The sequence below is a fragment of the Scomber japonicus genome, chromosome 17 (genome assembly GCF_027409825.1).
Source record: "Scomber japonicus isolate fScoJap1 chromosome 17, fScoJap1.pri, whole genome shotgun sequence".
NCBI classification, from domain to species: Eukaryota; Metazoa; Chordata; class Actinopteri; order Scombriformes; family Scombridae; genus Scomber; species Scomber japonicus.
Window position 1 is genome coordinate 13155177 of NC_070594.1, and position 17331 is coordinate 13172507.

At 40.4% G+C, this 17331-nt stretch overlaps 1 protein-coding gene across 2 annotated transcripts in view; it reads left to right on the forward strand.

Annotated features, from left to right (window-relative positions):
* Window positions 1–17331, forward strand: part of LOC128377130 (1-phosphatidylinositol 4,5-bisphosphate phosphodiesterase beta-1) — a 112234-nt gene that overhangs the window by 33387 nt on the left and 61516 nt on the right. For both annotated transcript variants that reach the window (XM_053337030.1, XM_053337031.1), the window contains exon 3: window positions 857–925. In XM_053337030.1, coding sequence (XP_053193005.1) covers window positions 857–925 — 69 coding nt within the window. The remainder of the gene's footprint in view (window positions 1–856; window positions 926–17331) is intronic.

Consider the following 17331-nt stretch of genomic DNA (forward strand, 5'->3'; position numbering starts at 1 on the left):
GGACAAGCTCTGACATTGCTCCCCACATTTTTTGCATCAATAATAAATCAACAATGGAGCCAAGGTTTCCATTTGAATTAGCAGTGATATTTAAACTGCTGTTGCAGAGAGCTTACTTTACTGATTATATTCATGGTGTTCTAATCTAATTTTAAGACTGACTTCATTCCAGTGGCATGTTGTGTCTCTTTGCCAGTTGACTACCACTTGCACAGCTGAGCCCAGCCAAGCAATGGCAAGGTGTTGTTGCAGATCATCATGCAGCAGCACATTGTTTATGTGTGGAGTGTTTTGCATCCAACTGTTTTGTCTCTTCCAACACTCAGTACAGTGGTGTATTGCAGCTACGGATAACAAAATCAGGACCTTTTTTCTTTGGTTTCTGGTATGTCACACTAGATTAGGATCAGATATTATAAGTAAATTCTCCAAAATCTGTTTTGTATTTGTGTGTATGTTCTTGTGAAGAGCAAGTTCTCCTTTAGCCAGGTCATTGGTCAGTATGAGAATGTTACACTTTGTACTAATTCTGTGCATGGCACTACAATGACAGTTTTACAGGGCAAAAAGCCATTAGGCTTGCATGTGTCTACACTGAATGACTCCCACATGATAACAGTAATGAGGCTAATGTGTGTCCCAACACATTTGTGTTCTTCACAAACACACAACGCCAACAGCCAAAGGTGGCAGATTTAGAAATAGAAAAGGACATTGAAATGTTTGCTTCCCCTTGGATCCCAAATAACTAGCATGGGCACAGAAAGTCTTTGTGTCCTTAAATGTCTTTGAAGCCTTTTATTTAACACTTGGTTGACATTGATAATGATATAGCTGTGTTTCTCCTTGTTTCCAGGATACAGACCTACTGGATATAGCATACATAAAAGATGCCAGGAATGGAAAATACACCAAAACGCCAAAGGTAAGCCCACTAGTTTGAGTTGCTTGCCCAGAGTCCGTCAGAAACATGGATGTGCGTGTGAAACAATTTCTTTAGATGTGTTGAATATTCACACTTTATATTTTTATATTGAGCTTGTGTCTGTCTAGCCAAAAACTGTATTCTGTGTGGGACTGAAATCAGTTCAGGAGTGTGATTAACAATTGATTGACTGGTGTGTCCATATAGATATATGTCCAGATAAATGGGTGCAGTTGTCTGTATGGTAGGTGTAGTTAATGACCTTCAGAATTTCATTTTTCGCGTTGAAGTGACTCTTGATTACATTTGTTTTGAACTCTCTGTGTAAAGCTACGCTATTGTTATTCACAATCCATCTGCGCATGATTAGAACAGTTTTTAGACATTGATGAGAAGACAAAAGGGAGGAAGTGTTGATCAAATGACACTCAAGATTGACAAACATGATTCAAATTTAAACCCACACAGGAACAGTACATGGACTGTTTCCCAGGAAAGCACGCCTGTCCGGGGGGTCATAATTGCTGTTTCACAGCTAATTAAAATGCTGTTGATTTTGAGCAATGTGGGAAGAATTTGTACTCACATTTTGAATCTGGCAAGCTGAAACATGTCAAGGAATTTGGCACATTATGGAGCAGTTACAAAGCCAAATTCAATTCTTGCAGTTAATTTCCCACCAAGCAACGATTAGAACAATAACCCATTCTTATCCACTCTTTTTGTTACATATCCCCACATAATGACTCGTTTTCACTATGCTTTTGGATCTACTCAGTCATTTGATGAGCTGTTATTTCATGGCAGCAGCAGTCTTCATTGGTTTGACTCCGTGCATCAGGAGAAGCGGGTGGGGGTCGCACACTGCTGCTCTTTCTTGGGAGTGAGTAATGATGGAATGAGTACAATAACACAGAGAGGATTCATGCATTTCTAAACAGCTTACAGAGTGATGCTACCCAGGGAGGAGACACGACCACGTGACAGGTAAGATGGTCGAAGCATTGGAAATCCATTACTGGGAGATGGAGTGGTGATGCACCCTGGGCATTGTAATGGGAGCACCAGTGAGACACACTGTCTGTGGAGCTGATGAGATGAGGAGAAGAAAGGAAGTTTGGAAAGGAGACAGGGAGGGGGAATAATGAACACTATGCAGGGATGAGAGAAGAGAAAAGAAAAGAGGAGAGAGTGAAGGGGACCAAGGAGAGGTTTTTTGTAAGGTTGTAAGGTTTGCACAAGGTAAAAGAAAAGATGAGTGGCAAGAGCGAAGGACAAAGAGATGATGTGAGGTGAAGGGCGAGAAGCACAGATAACACCAGGCAGCAGTTGCTCTAAGTGGACAGCTTTTTTCACGACTTGCCTTTCAAGCACTTCTCCGTCACACTTCTTAAGGATCTCGTCTGAGTGTTGAAGGTTTTACAAGGATCCCTTTGCTGTTAAGTTCATTTTGAAAGAAATGCACAAAGGCTGAAATGTTTTTTTTTTCTGTCCACACAAAAAAAGATGAATTGTGGTTTTGCATTCATTCATACATTCTTTTATGTTGCATGAAGTGAAAATTGTCTTGAGGGCGCATGCACAAATACACTGTAAGGGAACATTTTACACAGATTTGAATCAACTCTGGTTAAAAATGTTACCTTGCAATGAAAATCAATAACACTGATCAGTATTAGTGATCTGTGCTCTCTGTCTGGGGTTGTGTCCACTGTTAGCATGAGATGTTTAAAACAAGAAAGCAGAAAGAAAGAGGGATTTTTTTTCTTACACATTTAAAATTTTCACCTTAAACTATGCAAGTCAAGGTCACATAATTACTTTTATTTTGACTGTCTTGTTTTGTTATTTGTTAGTTTTATATTTATATGCCCTATTATCTACTCTCTCTATTGAGCTTGCACTCAAGGGCTCCTTTTGAAGCATTCATTCATTCATGCGCATTTGACAGGAAACCAACACACTCACCAAGACGAGATGACATGTTGGACTGGTGATGACAAGTCTCTGAAAGCATCAGAAGTGCTTTCACTGAGCTACTCAAGAGTCCCGCGTCGCAGCCAAACATTGTCAGCCTCAGATACGATCATTCTCCACAGACTGGCTTGAAATGGGCTCCAGATGGAAAGGCTGCTTTGGTTCACCTCTTCTGAGCTTCCCTTTCTACTACAGCTCATGTTTCTTCATATTGTCTTTGAGCTCGATCGGAATTTCTGACTGAACATCATTGAGATTTAGAGCACGCCGTCGTGTTCATCGGCTCATCGCAGTGCGTGGGTGGCTCGTCTGACCTCTGATGAACTTATACCACCCTGCCCGTGGGCTCCAGCTACTCAGTTATGACTCATACCATTTCCCTGTTGAGACACACACACACACACACACGTGCACACACACACAATACACAAATACATCTGACAGAGAGGAACACTCACTACGATTTGTACATTGAGTGCATTTACAGCACATAGACACACACATCTCACACCGGAACACAAGCACACATACGCTGACTAGAATAACAAAGCACGACAAAAGCAGTGTCCTTTGTTCTGCCATGTTCAGGCTGCTAATGTTAATTAGCATGTGTCCACCCCATCATCATTCAGTCTGATTAGATTGGCTGCTTGTCAGGATGACAAGAGGCAACCTTTGTTTGACGGGTAGCTCCAGAAATAAATCCCACACCCTTAGGTCTGGTGAACAAAGCACTAATAATCAATGAGCATAGATTTGTTTTTTCTTTTACTTTGTGCACCTAAAGTATTTTGTATTATTCAGTAGTATCTTAGCCCATCACAAAGTGTTAGTTTCAAAAAGCCAACATTGCTGGACAGTGAATGGAACAACAATATCCATGTCCACTATACAGCTATTAAATATAACTATCTCCTTCCTCAAAGAAAAGGGGATAATTAAATGACAGGATTTCACAAAATTGAATAAGCTTATACAGCTGATCTGTGGAGAGATATAATAGTATATCTGACATTTCTCATTCCTGAACCAGCTAAAATTTCATGGACACTGGACTTCCACTGTTATTTAGTGGCCACTAAAGAGAAAAAAATATGACATCCAATTTCTAGTTATATAAGACCATCATTATCTCAAGTTCCACATTCACTTCACTGGTGGGAAAAACAGACAAAACAAATAAAAAGAAAAAAAACATAATGTGTATATTTAATATATTTATGGCAGTATATTTGGTTTTTACAAAAGGAGATGTACCTAGATTTGAAACCAATCTATGTCCAATCTAAAATGTATTCATTGTTCTACATGTGTTTAAGCCCCTGGCCACTGATGCAGGCCCCACTGTTCCAACCATCCATTCATATTGTCCCATTATTAAATCAATAGATTAGCTTGTTCCTGCACGGCATGTTCTCTCTCCTCAGCATAAACCAAATAGCAAAAGCCAATCACACCTGCAATGTGGTTGTGTACAGCTCAGTCCACATCTAACTTTCTACACAGCTGTTCACAGATAACTTGCACTGTGTTCAATTCTGCCTCCTTGCACACCGTGAGGGGCATATTGTGAGGCTGTCTCGGCACCTTTTGTTTTCTGGAAGTGGTCGTCTGTCTGAATTGTTCTTTCTGAGCAGAACTGGCAAACAGAAAAATGTAATCAGCATCTCACCATGCTGCTTACAGTAGGTGTTTGACAGACAGAATTACATGCTTCCTCTCTGTTTCTTTGACAACCAAGCGGATATCTGTCTGTGAGATGTCCTGCCTGTGTAGTTCAGGTTGTAATATACATCTTTAAAATGGAAAACTTATTTAGTGATATATATATATATATATATATATATATATATATATGTATATATATATATATATATATATATATATATATGGCAGACTTCAATCTTGGATCTTTCCTTTTTTTTAATAATGGAAGTAACACAGCCGCTGTAACCCTGTGGGTGGGCAGAATTTGCTGACAGACTGTGGTCGGATAATTCCAATATCCTCATCTTACTGCAGCACAGTCTTCCACGCGCTAGGTGATTGTTTCGCTGTGTGCATGTGTGTGTGTATGTGTATGTGTGTGCATGTGTGTGCATGTGTGTGCATGTGTGTGCATGTGTGTGTGTTAAACAAGACATGATGTATGCAATCCATGATGACTGAGGGCAATGTAACAGAGGCAAAGAGGTTGAGCTTGTAGTTCACACAAAGTAGGATTTGTTTGTTTTTTGGCTGTAGTAATTTCACTCAACATAGGTGCTTGCAGGTGCTTGCTTGTGGAGGCTTGTACAAAAGGATTAATCATAATCAACTGAGGAGGGAGTAAATAGATTTCTGGAGTGCTGTCAAAGTATAGATTACAAAGCTTGCCTGTCTGGACAGATGCAGCCACTGTTATCAGTTAAGAAACACATGGAATTCACTCATGACTGCAGACTAAAGGCAAAAAGCAACTGTGATCATGCGGCTGCAGTACGATGAGGGTGATTTTGAAAGGTGCTGTATATCAATAGCAACACTTTTTCTCTACTTTAAGTTCCTCTTTTGGTCTTCCTGAACTAGATTGTGAAGAAAAATTTAATGAATGGGCTGAAGTCAGCAGCAGAATCTTGACTGATCATGTGCCTTCCCTCCAGAGCTATTTGTTCCTTGAGACTTATACTGTGAGGTGAGAGGAAGTGGCCGCCAGCTCTGTTACAGTATAAGCTCACAGCAGAGAGGACTGCTGCTAAATACAGAGCAGCTTGTGTGTCCCCAGCAGTGTAACAGGATCTGGGAGAGGCCAGCAGGCCATTATCACCACTGCTGTCTGGCCAACAAAGTCGGTTAAAGCTCTATCTATCACAGCAGTAAGTGCTAAACATCGCCGACGAGTACAAAACATGCTACTGTAAGGTTTAGATCCTCCCTTTGTATTAAACTTATTCAATGGATATTCAAATCAGCTGTGTTGTTGTCAGGGTGCTTAAGGCAGTGATTACATAGCTCAGGCAGTAAACATGAAACAGGGCGGACAATATTAATATCCTGGCATTTATTTTTGGCACTGTTGAGCAGTGGCTCTCTTTTTCTTCCTCTTCTTTTTCCAAAATGTAGTTACAAAATTGCCCCAAGATCCTAATTTGAGTGGGTACCAACTCAGTTAAAATAACTAAACAACTATACTGAAAATAACACAAAAATAATATTAGCAGCCTCTTTAAATATGTTTGTAGGAGTGAGGAGGGCATTTTGAATCCACTGCCTACAGCATGTTTCTTGGGGTTCATCGACACTCTTGCTGTGGCAGTGTTTATTTCCATCATCGATGCTGTCTGCTGTGTATCGATGAAGGACAGGGTCACAGTATGTGCTCCAGCAGCAACAATTACAGCCCTTCAATCTATCGCTGTAAGAGTGGCCAAGGCCTTTGTCTGACCCTGGACGCAGCTACACTCCCCGCATGACAAGATGAATAGCAGAGAAAGCATGTAAATCTTAGATAACATGGGTTCAGTAACATTATATGGTGTGCTTGGTATATTGTGTGCTGTACTGTACTGTACTGTATCCTGTCAATATAAATGTCTGCAGTCATAACAACATTAATGACAGACTCTCAATATATATGGACCTCTGCTGATATGTGAAACCTTTCTCATCACTGTTCAGGGGCTCCATTACAGTGTTTACAATTATAGTTTAAAATACTAAATGTAACCTAATAACAGCTTAGTATGTGTATTCTGGTGGTGGCATGTTGTACATTGTGATGCTCAACATTTATAGCAAGTCCAGCCGAGACGTGTTTCAGCTCATCTCTGAGCCGGAGATTGATTTATTTGTGTCTATGCACATGATTGGGTGTGGAGACATACTGTTATTTTCAGTATGTCTGAATGATGTAATGGGTGTGTTTGTGTATGCATGAGCCTATACTGTGTGATGTAACACATTAATATATGTGCAGACCCTCTCAACCATCATCTCACTCACAATCCCAGCCAGACCAATTGTAATTAAAAGCTGCAAATCTACACAGTCCCCTGTAGTCAAAAAGAAATAATTATCGATCCCTGTTTACAGCCTGACATGCGGGGATCACTGCTAACCTATGAGATTTAGTCAGGTAAGTGTTTATCTCGCTCACACTGAGGCTGTAGATTAGTGTCATAATGCAGTGTGTTCAAATTGTGGACTTGAGACCATTAGCGTTTTGCAGTGTATTAACAATAAAATCCTTAAGAATGAAAGTTGTGCAAATGAGCACTGATGGTTTGAGAGATGAGCAGCTGAATGTAAAAGGAAACTTCAGGAGGACAATCAATGATAATGAGTCTCTTTTAAAGGCTTTTGTTAGAAAAGCTGAGTATGTGTGTGTGTGTGTGTGTGTGTGTGTGTCCATACATGTATGTGTTTGAGAGACAGATTGAGAAATAGAGATTGAATGCACACCACATCTCTGGCTCTGGTAATTGTAGTGAAAAACTTAACCTTACTAAGTGGTTTGTGGATGAAACTAGAGCTTTACATTGATTATGATTTGCTGCTTTGACTTATTTGTATGTTTGTCATTCATTGTACTCTCATAGCGAGTTTTGCTAATTAGCATCATAAATCTTCTTTATTGTCTCAAACCAAAGACTTTGAAGCAGATGTTGCTCCCGTACGTTTCTCTTCATTGATCTGTCTGTTCTCCACTGGTGAAGAGGTGTGTCACTCCGTAAACCAGGGTACTATAGGGAACCATGAAACTGTCTTGTCAGTTTACAGGTCTGGAGAGAGAACTCCCACACACTCCCCATTTTAGACATGATTCACACACACATACACACAACATGAGAGCACACACGCAGTCATGACACATTGTGCTCTGTTGGCCACTGAAATAAACATGCCATGTCTTTCTCTCACTTAGTCAGTCTGGCATGCTCAGTAATAGTCAGTTCAGTCAGTGCGGCTATACGAAGAAGAGACTGGGATCCTTTGCTCCTCACTATCAGTTTCTTCAGAGGGATTGGCTGTTGCGCAAATGGCAGATTGCAGTAAGAGGTGATTAAAGTATATGGATAATTGATTTTCATAAAAGAAACTGCAGCACCATTTGTCATCAGGCAAAGACAAGCCAATTGATCGATGTCACTCATCAATGTAACCTCTAGGTGAACACCAGCAGTCCTGTGAGAATGAGATATGGGGTAAAGAGAAGGTTAGCGTGATTGACCCTGTTGGGTTTGGGTTTTATTCTTCAGTCAATTACTTAGATGATCCGTGCACACAGATGAATTCCCCTGGTGTGAAGCAGGCCATCTCATTACCGCTCATGAAGAAATCGAAAATGATGCTCACTCTCTTACCTCAGAAGCTGCTCCTTTTTCCGAGATAACATGAGGCCGAGCTGCTGGACCGGGATAAATGAGGAAAAAGAATGACTGAATGAATGAACAGATGAAATCAAGACTGTAATGACGAACAGAGTGGCCTTGTCAGCACAGAGGGAGAGTTACCCAAGTGGTTCCAGAGATGACTATCTTAGTGAAAAGGCCAGAAACACAATGAAGCACCTGTGCAAGTTAGGTCCCACCTTTAGCGGAAACCCTGCTGGAATGTCTCTGATAAACTATTCACTCTGTTAAACCAGCCTAAGATGAGAGTATTTCCTGAGTTTGTGTGTATTTGTGCCTGTCTTATTATTATTTTAGGTTAGTGCTGGAAAGAAAGCGGGAACAAGGGGATATGAGTATTGTTGTCTGCTTTATGGGTGAGCCAAAAGAAATAAGAATCATTTTTCATACCAAGCTCCACAAACAAGTTGTAACATCCAATAATAGAAGACATTCACAGTGCTGTATTTGGAGCTCAGTTGTCCCTGTTATTGAATTTAGTTAAGTCATTTCTGTGGGCTGTACATTGTCTCAAAGAAATTCAAGCAGAAGACCATTGGCTAGATGTGATCACAAAATCTCATTAAATTACAAAGCAATTCAAATGCATGGCAACAGGAGAGAAAGACAAAAACACTGTGGCAGCACTATTAAAGTAAGAAGGTTGCAGTTATGGAGGTTGACCTACACCATTTGATATACGGTTACATCATGTCTGAGCTGCCAGTACAGCAGCTTGACTGAAGGTCAGAAAGTCCAGAAAGATGGAAAATACCGAAAACCATCAATGTGGAAACAAATAAATTGCTGGACTGCTGGCTCGCCATGACCCTTTTCTTCAGTCACTATGCTGGTGTCAGTCTATTCCAGTGAAACTTGGCAAGTCACTTGATGCCCGCAATGAAATCATTTGTGACATTTTGTTAACCCAGCAAAGGTCGTCTCAGTGGAACTTGAGCTGATCAAATAAGAACCAGTCGAGACGAGAGCTCTCATAAAGAACAGGGCTGCTGCCAGCTCAAAGTCAGCATTTTAGTCGGCAAAGAAAAATTGGTGTTAACACAGACACCCATTTGTCTTTCATTTTAGTTCCTACAAGCAGTCTAAGGTTGCTCCACACCTCCGCACAAATACTGTAGGTAGATAGATTGATAGACAGACAGAGATTCATCATGCTGGCCTGGAACTTGCCCTGTGTCTTCTGTTGTATAAAATGCACTGTGGCAAGACCCTTTAGTGTAGCAGCCACCTCATTTAGCCAGCCACTGAGAGGTGACTCACTATATGTAAGTGTACAATCAGTGGCTGTTAGCAGTCCTACTATTGACTGATCTGGGTCTTAATTTAGCTGTTCTCCCATGCCGATCAATCAGTGTGCACGGTCCATATATTCAACCAGATGCTCATTTCTGTCAGGTATGGTTCGAGTCATTACTTAACAAGCTGGTGTTTGACTACATCAGGCTACCTCCAACCCTGTTTTGCTTAATTCATATGGATGTCATTGATGGTAGTGATAGCCTCAAAGGATTGATTTACTGTTTTTTTTTTAGTAAAAATGAGACTATAAATGGGATAAAAAGCAAACAAACCTGATTTTATATGGTGATAAGAATATCACAAATAATGACACCACAACACCAAATAATGGAATTCATTTCCAGTGGAGACATTCAATGCCTGCGCACACACACATTGCTCACTTTGCAGGTGAGTATGAAATACAAGGGTTATGACCAGTCTGATGGGTCTGTTACCATGGAAACCATATGGAGAAGAGGACGAACATGGAGCTAACAAGGGCACGAAAGGTTTTCTGACACATGGTAGCTTTCCATTTGACAAGACAGCACAGAAACAATCACATACACTACTAATTAACTCTCCTGTCATCTAGAAATATTCACACTCCTTCTGTTTTCCTTTCTTCTCTTCACTTCTTTTCTTCTCTATCTTCAGTCATGGTTTGGTTGAAAGGCATATGCCATCAGTCTAGGGAGTCTGTTTAACTGCAGTAATTGGAGCAACATTTATTGAGATCTGTTATATGTTCCAGACTTATGATTGAAGGAGTTAAAACGTTTTGTCTGTTTTACTGAAGACAGTTGATTTGTCTTTTTAGTGTCTGTTTCTGATTATTCTTCATCAATCATCATACTAACCAAAGACAATGTTTTGCAGCATCTGCTTTATGTAATTAAACAATGTAAAATGTACTCTTAAAGCCCATTTGCTTTGTCTTGTCTTCAGTCCTTTCAGTGTTAACACATCTGCAGTAAGCTAATAGATGGACAGGAAGACATGAAACACCACCAGCACAGCCACCACTTTTATGTTAATTCCCTTGAAAGATTTTGGTAGAAATGGCTCCTTGGCAACAAATGTCTCAAATGACTCGTAACTTTAATTGAAAACTATCATCTGCCTTACTTGGTAATGATTGCAAATGCTAATGATACAATGTTAATGATCATTGATCATTTCAATCTGTGGATATCTCATTTTGGAAACAGACTCTGCAGTTGCATAGTTAAATAAATATCCAGACATGTCTGCAGGCAGAAACCAGTTTCTCCCTTTTTCCTCTCTAATTTGTTTGGATTTAATTGAGGTGATCAATATCTCCTCCAAGTTTCCTGCCATAGTTATCATCCATTTATTCATAATAGATGTAGTGAACAGATCATAAAGGATGGATGAGATGAGCGAGCGGTTCTCGGGTATTCTTTTAATTGCCGCCTCAGTCACACTTGTCAGCTCCTTACACTATTAATCATGTAGGTGAGACCAGTGGGCAGATCCCACATGGGTGTGCATGTGTGATTGTTTTTGTGGCTGTATGTATAAATGTGTGTGTTAGTGTGTAATTTAGGGTCCTTTTCAACGCTGAGGCATAAAGAGACAGGTGACCTTTCTCACTCCCCCCAAACACTCCCTTCCAAGCACACAAGCAAGACTTAATTGGATTTTGATAGTAAATCTCAGGAGGGTTAGTAAAGAAAATGTCTGCTGCTGCTCCAGAGACCACAGAGCTCTCTCAAACTATTTCCTGTCCAAAAGACCCGTGTAAATGGAGGTAGAGGACACATTCATTTTTTCTCTCTGTCTCACTTGTTTTTCTCTTTGACTGATATTTGGTTCAACTAAGTTTGGATCAGAGGACTTGGATACTTTGTTGTTTCTCATCCTGAATGATTTCACTTTCAGTGCAATGGCTTCCACAGGAAATGGTGTTACATTTATTGTGGCCAGTTGTTTGGCAGAAAAAGTTCCCCAACTTTTCATTTTGGATACCACATTGTTTGGTGGCTGACAGACTGGAGCTCTGTTTCACACGTGTAACACTTGCCAGAGATGCTAACAATGCTCTGTAGGGAACAAAACATTTCCCACTTACTAACAAGCACTGTAATGTTTTTTCCTTATTTCCTTAAAAGCAAGTGTGAGTAGTTTAAGCCAGCATCATGTCTTTTTTTTTTAACAAATGTTATTACATATAATGTTCATACAGTATCTATAACATTCAATACTAAAATAGAGCAGTCCATTAGTGTTGAAAAAACACATTTGATAAAATAATATCAATAGAGGCATTCTGCATAAAACAAATGTTTTCACCCTACTGTGTAATGTGCTGTAACATGATGTATGGCAGTTATGGAAACATTTCTCCAAGCCATAGTACTCTGCTCAAAGGTCCATTGTTACATGCTGGAGGAAGCACCACTATTAAATGCAACTGGCAGACATTTAGCTTGAGTAACATAAGATAGTCTCTGCCAGTAAATACTGTCATGGGCTCCATGTGCTGATTAGTTTTGTGTATATTTCTTTGACATTACACATGTAATCATTACAGAAAGAGAGTGCACTCCTGCAGTTTGATATCGCTGTCAATTGTCAACTTTTTGGAGTGCATAAGAGGATCGATGAACAGAATGTTTATCTAAACCCCTCTTAGCCTGTTTCCATAATTTGTTATTTTTTATTCTCGGAAGGACAGCCAAGAAACTAAAGCAACAGACAGTGAATTTAGTGACAGTGCTCTCTCTCTCTCTCTCTCTCTCTCTCTCTCTCTCTCTCTCTCTCTCTCTCTCTCTTGCTTTAATATCTAGAAGGAAAATATTTAAAACATTGTCAAGCACTTTGAGCAACAGATTACAAGTGAGAGATTTCAATCAGCTGTTTTGAATAGACTGTCTTGTTAACAAGCAGCAGACATTTTGTCTAGACACATCTCCTGCTCTGCTTTTAGAATCCGAGACTAGCTAATTAAGCTTAGAGGTGCCATAGGTGCCTGTTGTCTGGAACAGAACAGCCGTGGACTGATAATCATCTTTTATCAGACATCGGTCACACAAAATCAAAGCCAATCAGATACGGAGGCTAGATCTGCATGGAGTGCTGATTTCTCTCATGTGTGTCATTAACACTGTGGCATCTTGAAATGGGGTGTCCCCAGATCACTGTCGGCTCATTGCATTAGTTCAGACATAGACCATAGGATTAAATGGTCATTTGAATATTGTTAAATATCTAAGAGCTTGTTTAAACATTCAGTAATCCTTTGTTGGCAGATCAGTGGAGCACACAGATGCCATACCAAATGGGGCGTTATGTGAAGGTGCTAGGTGGCTGGCATGGCCTGGCCTGGCAGATGGTCTGGGGATGTCGGGACAGCAGGCTCTCTGTGTCACAGCGAAACTAATGATGGCAAAAGGCTAAATGATGACTACAGACAGAGGATAAATCACAATTATCACTGCACGATGCTTACCGAGGATCCTCAAATGTTTGCAGAGGGATTTTGAGGCCCAATTAGGATTGTTTATGCACAGAATTATGTCACCCGGTAATTTTTTCTCTCTATGTGCAGAAGAGTAGTGTGTGAATTGGCTTGACAGCATGGTGCTAAACAACTGTTTCTTTAGACTGTTTAGTGAAGGCATGAATGATCCAGCATACCATGCTGTCTGAAACACACACATACACTTCTCTCCTCGCCGGCATAAGAGGATCCCAATCAATGGAAGAGTCACATCAAAAATAATGAGCTTTGATCTAAGTATACAGAGAGCATTACCTTATGAATACTCCAGGAGTGTAACATTGATTTTGTTGTTGCACTCTTACGAAAATGTAAAAAGGGGAAGCCACATTAGGTACGAACATGAAAAGCGTTTTAACCTTTTAGTCAAAGCCAGCAGAGTGGCGTACCTCTGTTAGGAAAAGGTTGCTGAAGTGAGAATGAAACCCCTAATCTGTCATAGCTTCAAATGAACATCAGCTGAAAACTTTCACATTTCTGAATAAATAACTTCACATTCCACATTGACTCTCAAGTCACACTGTCTTCTACATCAAGAAAATCTTGACAAAGCTTTCTTCTTTGTCTCATCATTGGGCTGACTGCTCTGTGCCAGAAAAAATAAATGAATAAATCATCATTAAAACTTCCAAAGGTGACAGTTGACAGTGAAGAACAGTTTCCACAAAACCATATTGACCTCCATCCAATTAAAACATGTATTTTATATTATTGTCGCAACAGTAATCTAACACCATGCCATGGCTCCCTCCTGCCATTTGATCATTTGTTATAATGGTAATTATATTTTCTGGCATATTCTTTTAAAAAGCCATTTAAACTAAATACTAAATACTAAATTTAACTTTAACCTTATCAATCTGCTATTGATGTAAATATAGCAAAGTCTAGAATATCTATCAAGAAACATTTGAATTGTAGCTTTGTACACAGCTGTCCCAGAGAGGCTCCCCAGAAGCCCCACCACACTCACTAACACATACAGTGCATGCATCCACACATAATTGAGAGCATTCTGAAAGACTTGGGTAAGTGTTATCAACTATTTATTATTAGCAACACAAAACTTTAACAGTCAATGACATTTACAGCTGGGGAGATTTAAATGCTCTGGGCTGCCTTTCTACTGTTTTAGTGTTAATCATCCCTGGTGATTTCGCATTGCTGGAGGAGACAGTCATTCACTGCTTTGACAGTCAGTTTTGCGCTTCATACAGGGATTCATCACAATGATAGACCTTCGGGCTCCTTAATTGTGGTCTGGAGGAGAGGGAATAAATAAGAAGGAGAAAAGAGAGGAATTAAAACAGTATGTTCACTTATCTTCCAAACCATTGTCAAACATAGATTGTGTATCAGACTAAATGCAGGGGAAAGCATCCAAGAACTGCTGCAAGACAAATAAGCTTCAGAGACAGAACGCCTTAATAAACAAAGGCAGGAAAAGGCACTTATCAGCGTCAACAAATTATGCACACCGGGTCCACTGTGTGTTAGCCCACAAGCCCCGGAAGAAGGATGGAACACTTAAAGACGGCCCACCTCCTGTTCAACCTGATCCAGTTTCTTGTGTTGGCTGGCAATGTTCTAGGGGTGGGCTAAGAAGCAAAGACATGATATTGCTACAGAGCAGCAGCATAATGTCCATAGGGATGAAGTAAGAAGGGAGGGGGTGGGCTTGCTACAGAGCAGTAGCATAATATTTGTAGGGGGGAAAAGAACGGGGTGGGTGGGGTAACTAGTCTGGTAGTCTACAAAGCTTTCCAAATATGTTCCAAAAATGTTTCCATGCTAGCATAGCAAAGCATGTTGTGACATACTTCCTTGGCTCAAAAAGACTTACAGGGAACCCATTTATGCTGATCATCATCAAATCGTCATTGTCAGCCCCAGTCGGATAAAGTCTGCAATTCTTCAGCCTGAGCCCGACCCCAGACTGACACCAATATCACTTTAAGCTCTCTCTGACACATGCTCCCTCTGGTAGACACAAACACGAGGATACTCTGTTGAGCCACACATATTCTCTGTGTTGTCAAAGAAACATTAAGCATAATTAAAATGCTAAATGTTTTATTTTATTGAAGCAAACTTCTAACATAAATAGAGGTACCACAGACAATCATGCCCACAATTGTTAATACCAACTGTCCATTGCAGAGAAGCATAAGCATGCAGTAGAGAATATCAAGCTACATTATCCAGCTGCAAATAAGTAATTAATGAGTTACAGTCTGCCTTTCTTGGATTTAACTTTACAGAAACTGAAGAACAGTGTTTCAAAGAAGAAGAAAACTCAAATCTGTTTGCAAATGCTTGCACATGATTAATTACTGTAGCGCTTTGTTTGTAGTGGTTATGAAATCAAAACTCCAAAATGTAGCTTTCACTCCGAAGCACTCTGAACTTTTAGGAAGTCCCCACTCTCCACCTTCTTCCTGATGCTCTGCATCATCACCTGTCACATCTAATGCATGAATGTGTACATATGTATGGATAATATTTATAATGTATTCAGTATAGCAATATTTTATACAGTAGGTTAGGTTTTAGAGTTAGGGTTAAGGTTAGGGTTAGGATTAGAGTCTTTGTTTGTTCTGTGTGTACTGTATATAGGCTAAATGAGAGTCCAACTTATTAAAAACAAATTGGCCCGAGCCCAGCCCAAAACGACTCAGCATGATGGGACTTTTCAGGACCTGATGGCCTTGAGATCCCCCACCGTGCATAGCACTGAAACCTCTTTCACACACAAACATGCTGCAAGGGATGGTCTGCATGAATCATGTGAGTGGTTTTAGGTTCACTTTGTGGGTGCTGAAGAAAATCTCTCATACCATTAACTCCTTGGTCCTCACAAAGCTTGAACCGCCTGCACAGTTGTTTTATTTGTGACTCACCATGCAGTATGCCAGGTGTTGATGGCCAGTTGCTTGTGCCCAGAATGCTGAGATCACAAAGCATTTCACTTAATGAGAGGCGCCTCTCCATGTTGTTGTTCAGACTTTGTAGGAAGTGCTTTGCATTGATTGCTGTGAGCTTTGCATTTGACTCCAGGGAAACTGATCCAAAATGTCCCGAAGCCTGTGCTTTCAGTGCCTCCTCCGTTTTCTCTCCTGGAGAGTCTTTGAATGATATTGAGCTTCAGAAGCTGTTCTGCCCTCAAAAGTGTGATTGAATGGGCCTGGAGTAGCTGAGACAGGTTTGCAAGTTCAGACAGTGCATTGTACGTAAGTCCAAGGTCACAGAAATGTCTTGCTTGTGGTATGATGTGTCAGGCTTTTGTAGGTTTGCCTCTCTTTGCTGTTTCTTGTTTGGTCTCCCGCAGCATTTTCAAAGACTCTGTTGAGTGCTTCATACAACTTCCACACAGCCTTTACAGCACAGAAGCTGCTGGCCACCTTTTGCAGATTTAAACCTCTGCCAGTTTTCAGGACTTGTGAGCCGACTACTTATGCTGTTTCCAGACATTTCCATGAATTTTGAATTAACTAACTGTAGAGATTGTGGATTTTCTCCATGAATGCTTTGAAGTGATTGATTAAATGAACCTCATCCAAAGCATCAGATACAGCCAGTTCCAAACGGTGGTTGATGCATTATCGTGAAGAGGTTAGGGTATCTTTCATTTAGCCTGTTAGCCACACCAGAGTTCTTGCCTAATATGACATTGGCTCCATCAGAAACAAATGAGACCTAGTTCTTTTGAAGCCACTCTTCACTGAAGTCTGCCTTGTCCAAATAGTTTGACAGTAGCTTCCTCTTTACCCTCTGCTATTTGGCTTTTCAGTTCAACCAGCTCCAAAAAGCTTTTTTTTTTCCATATACAGAGACTTTCACATTAACAATCAAGGCAGATGTGTGGCTGAGAGATGTAGCCTCATCAATGAGAATGGACGAAGGAAGAAGACAAAATGCTGTTAACATTGTGTCTCCTGTGTCTCTTTTGCTGTGTTCCACATTTTTGTGGAATTCTACCTTGAGTGCAGACAGACTAGAGCTCATGTTGGCACTATTTTTTCCCCTGAAACTCAATGAGATTGTCATGGTCAGTGAAAGGTTGGTAGTATACTGTTCTGAATACAGCATCTGTCTCAGTTAACAAAGTCACTGACACAACTCTCACAATATTTCCTTGTAAATCCTGTCCACCCATTTCAGTGAGCAACGGAGCGGTTTTGTGTGCCCTGGATGTCTGATGTAGTCGAATCCTGTTCCTCAAGAAGCCCAGG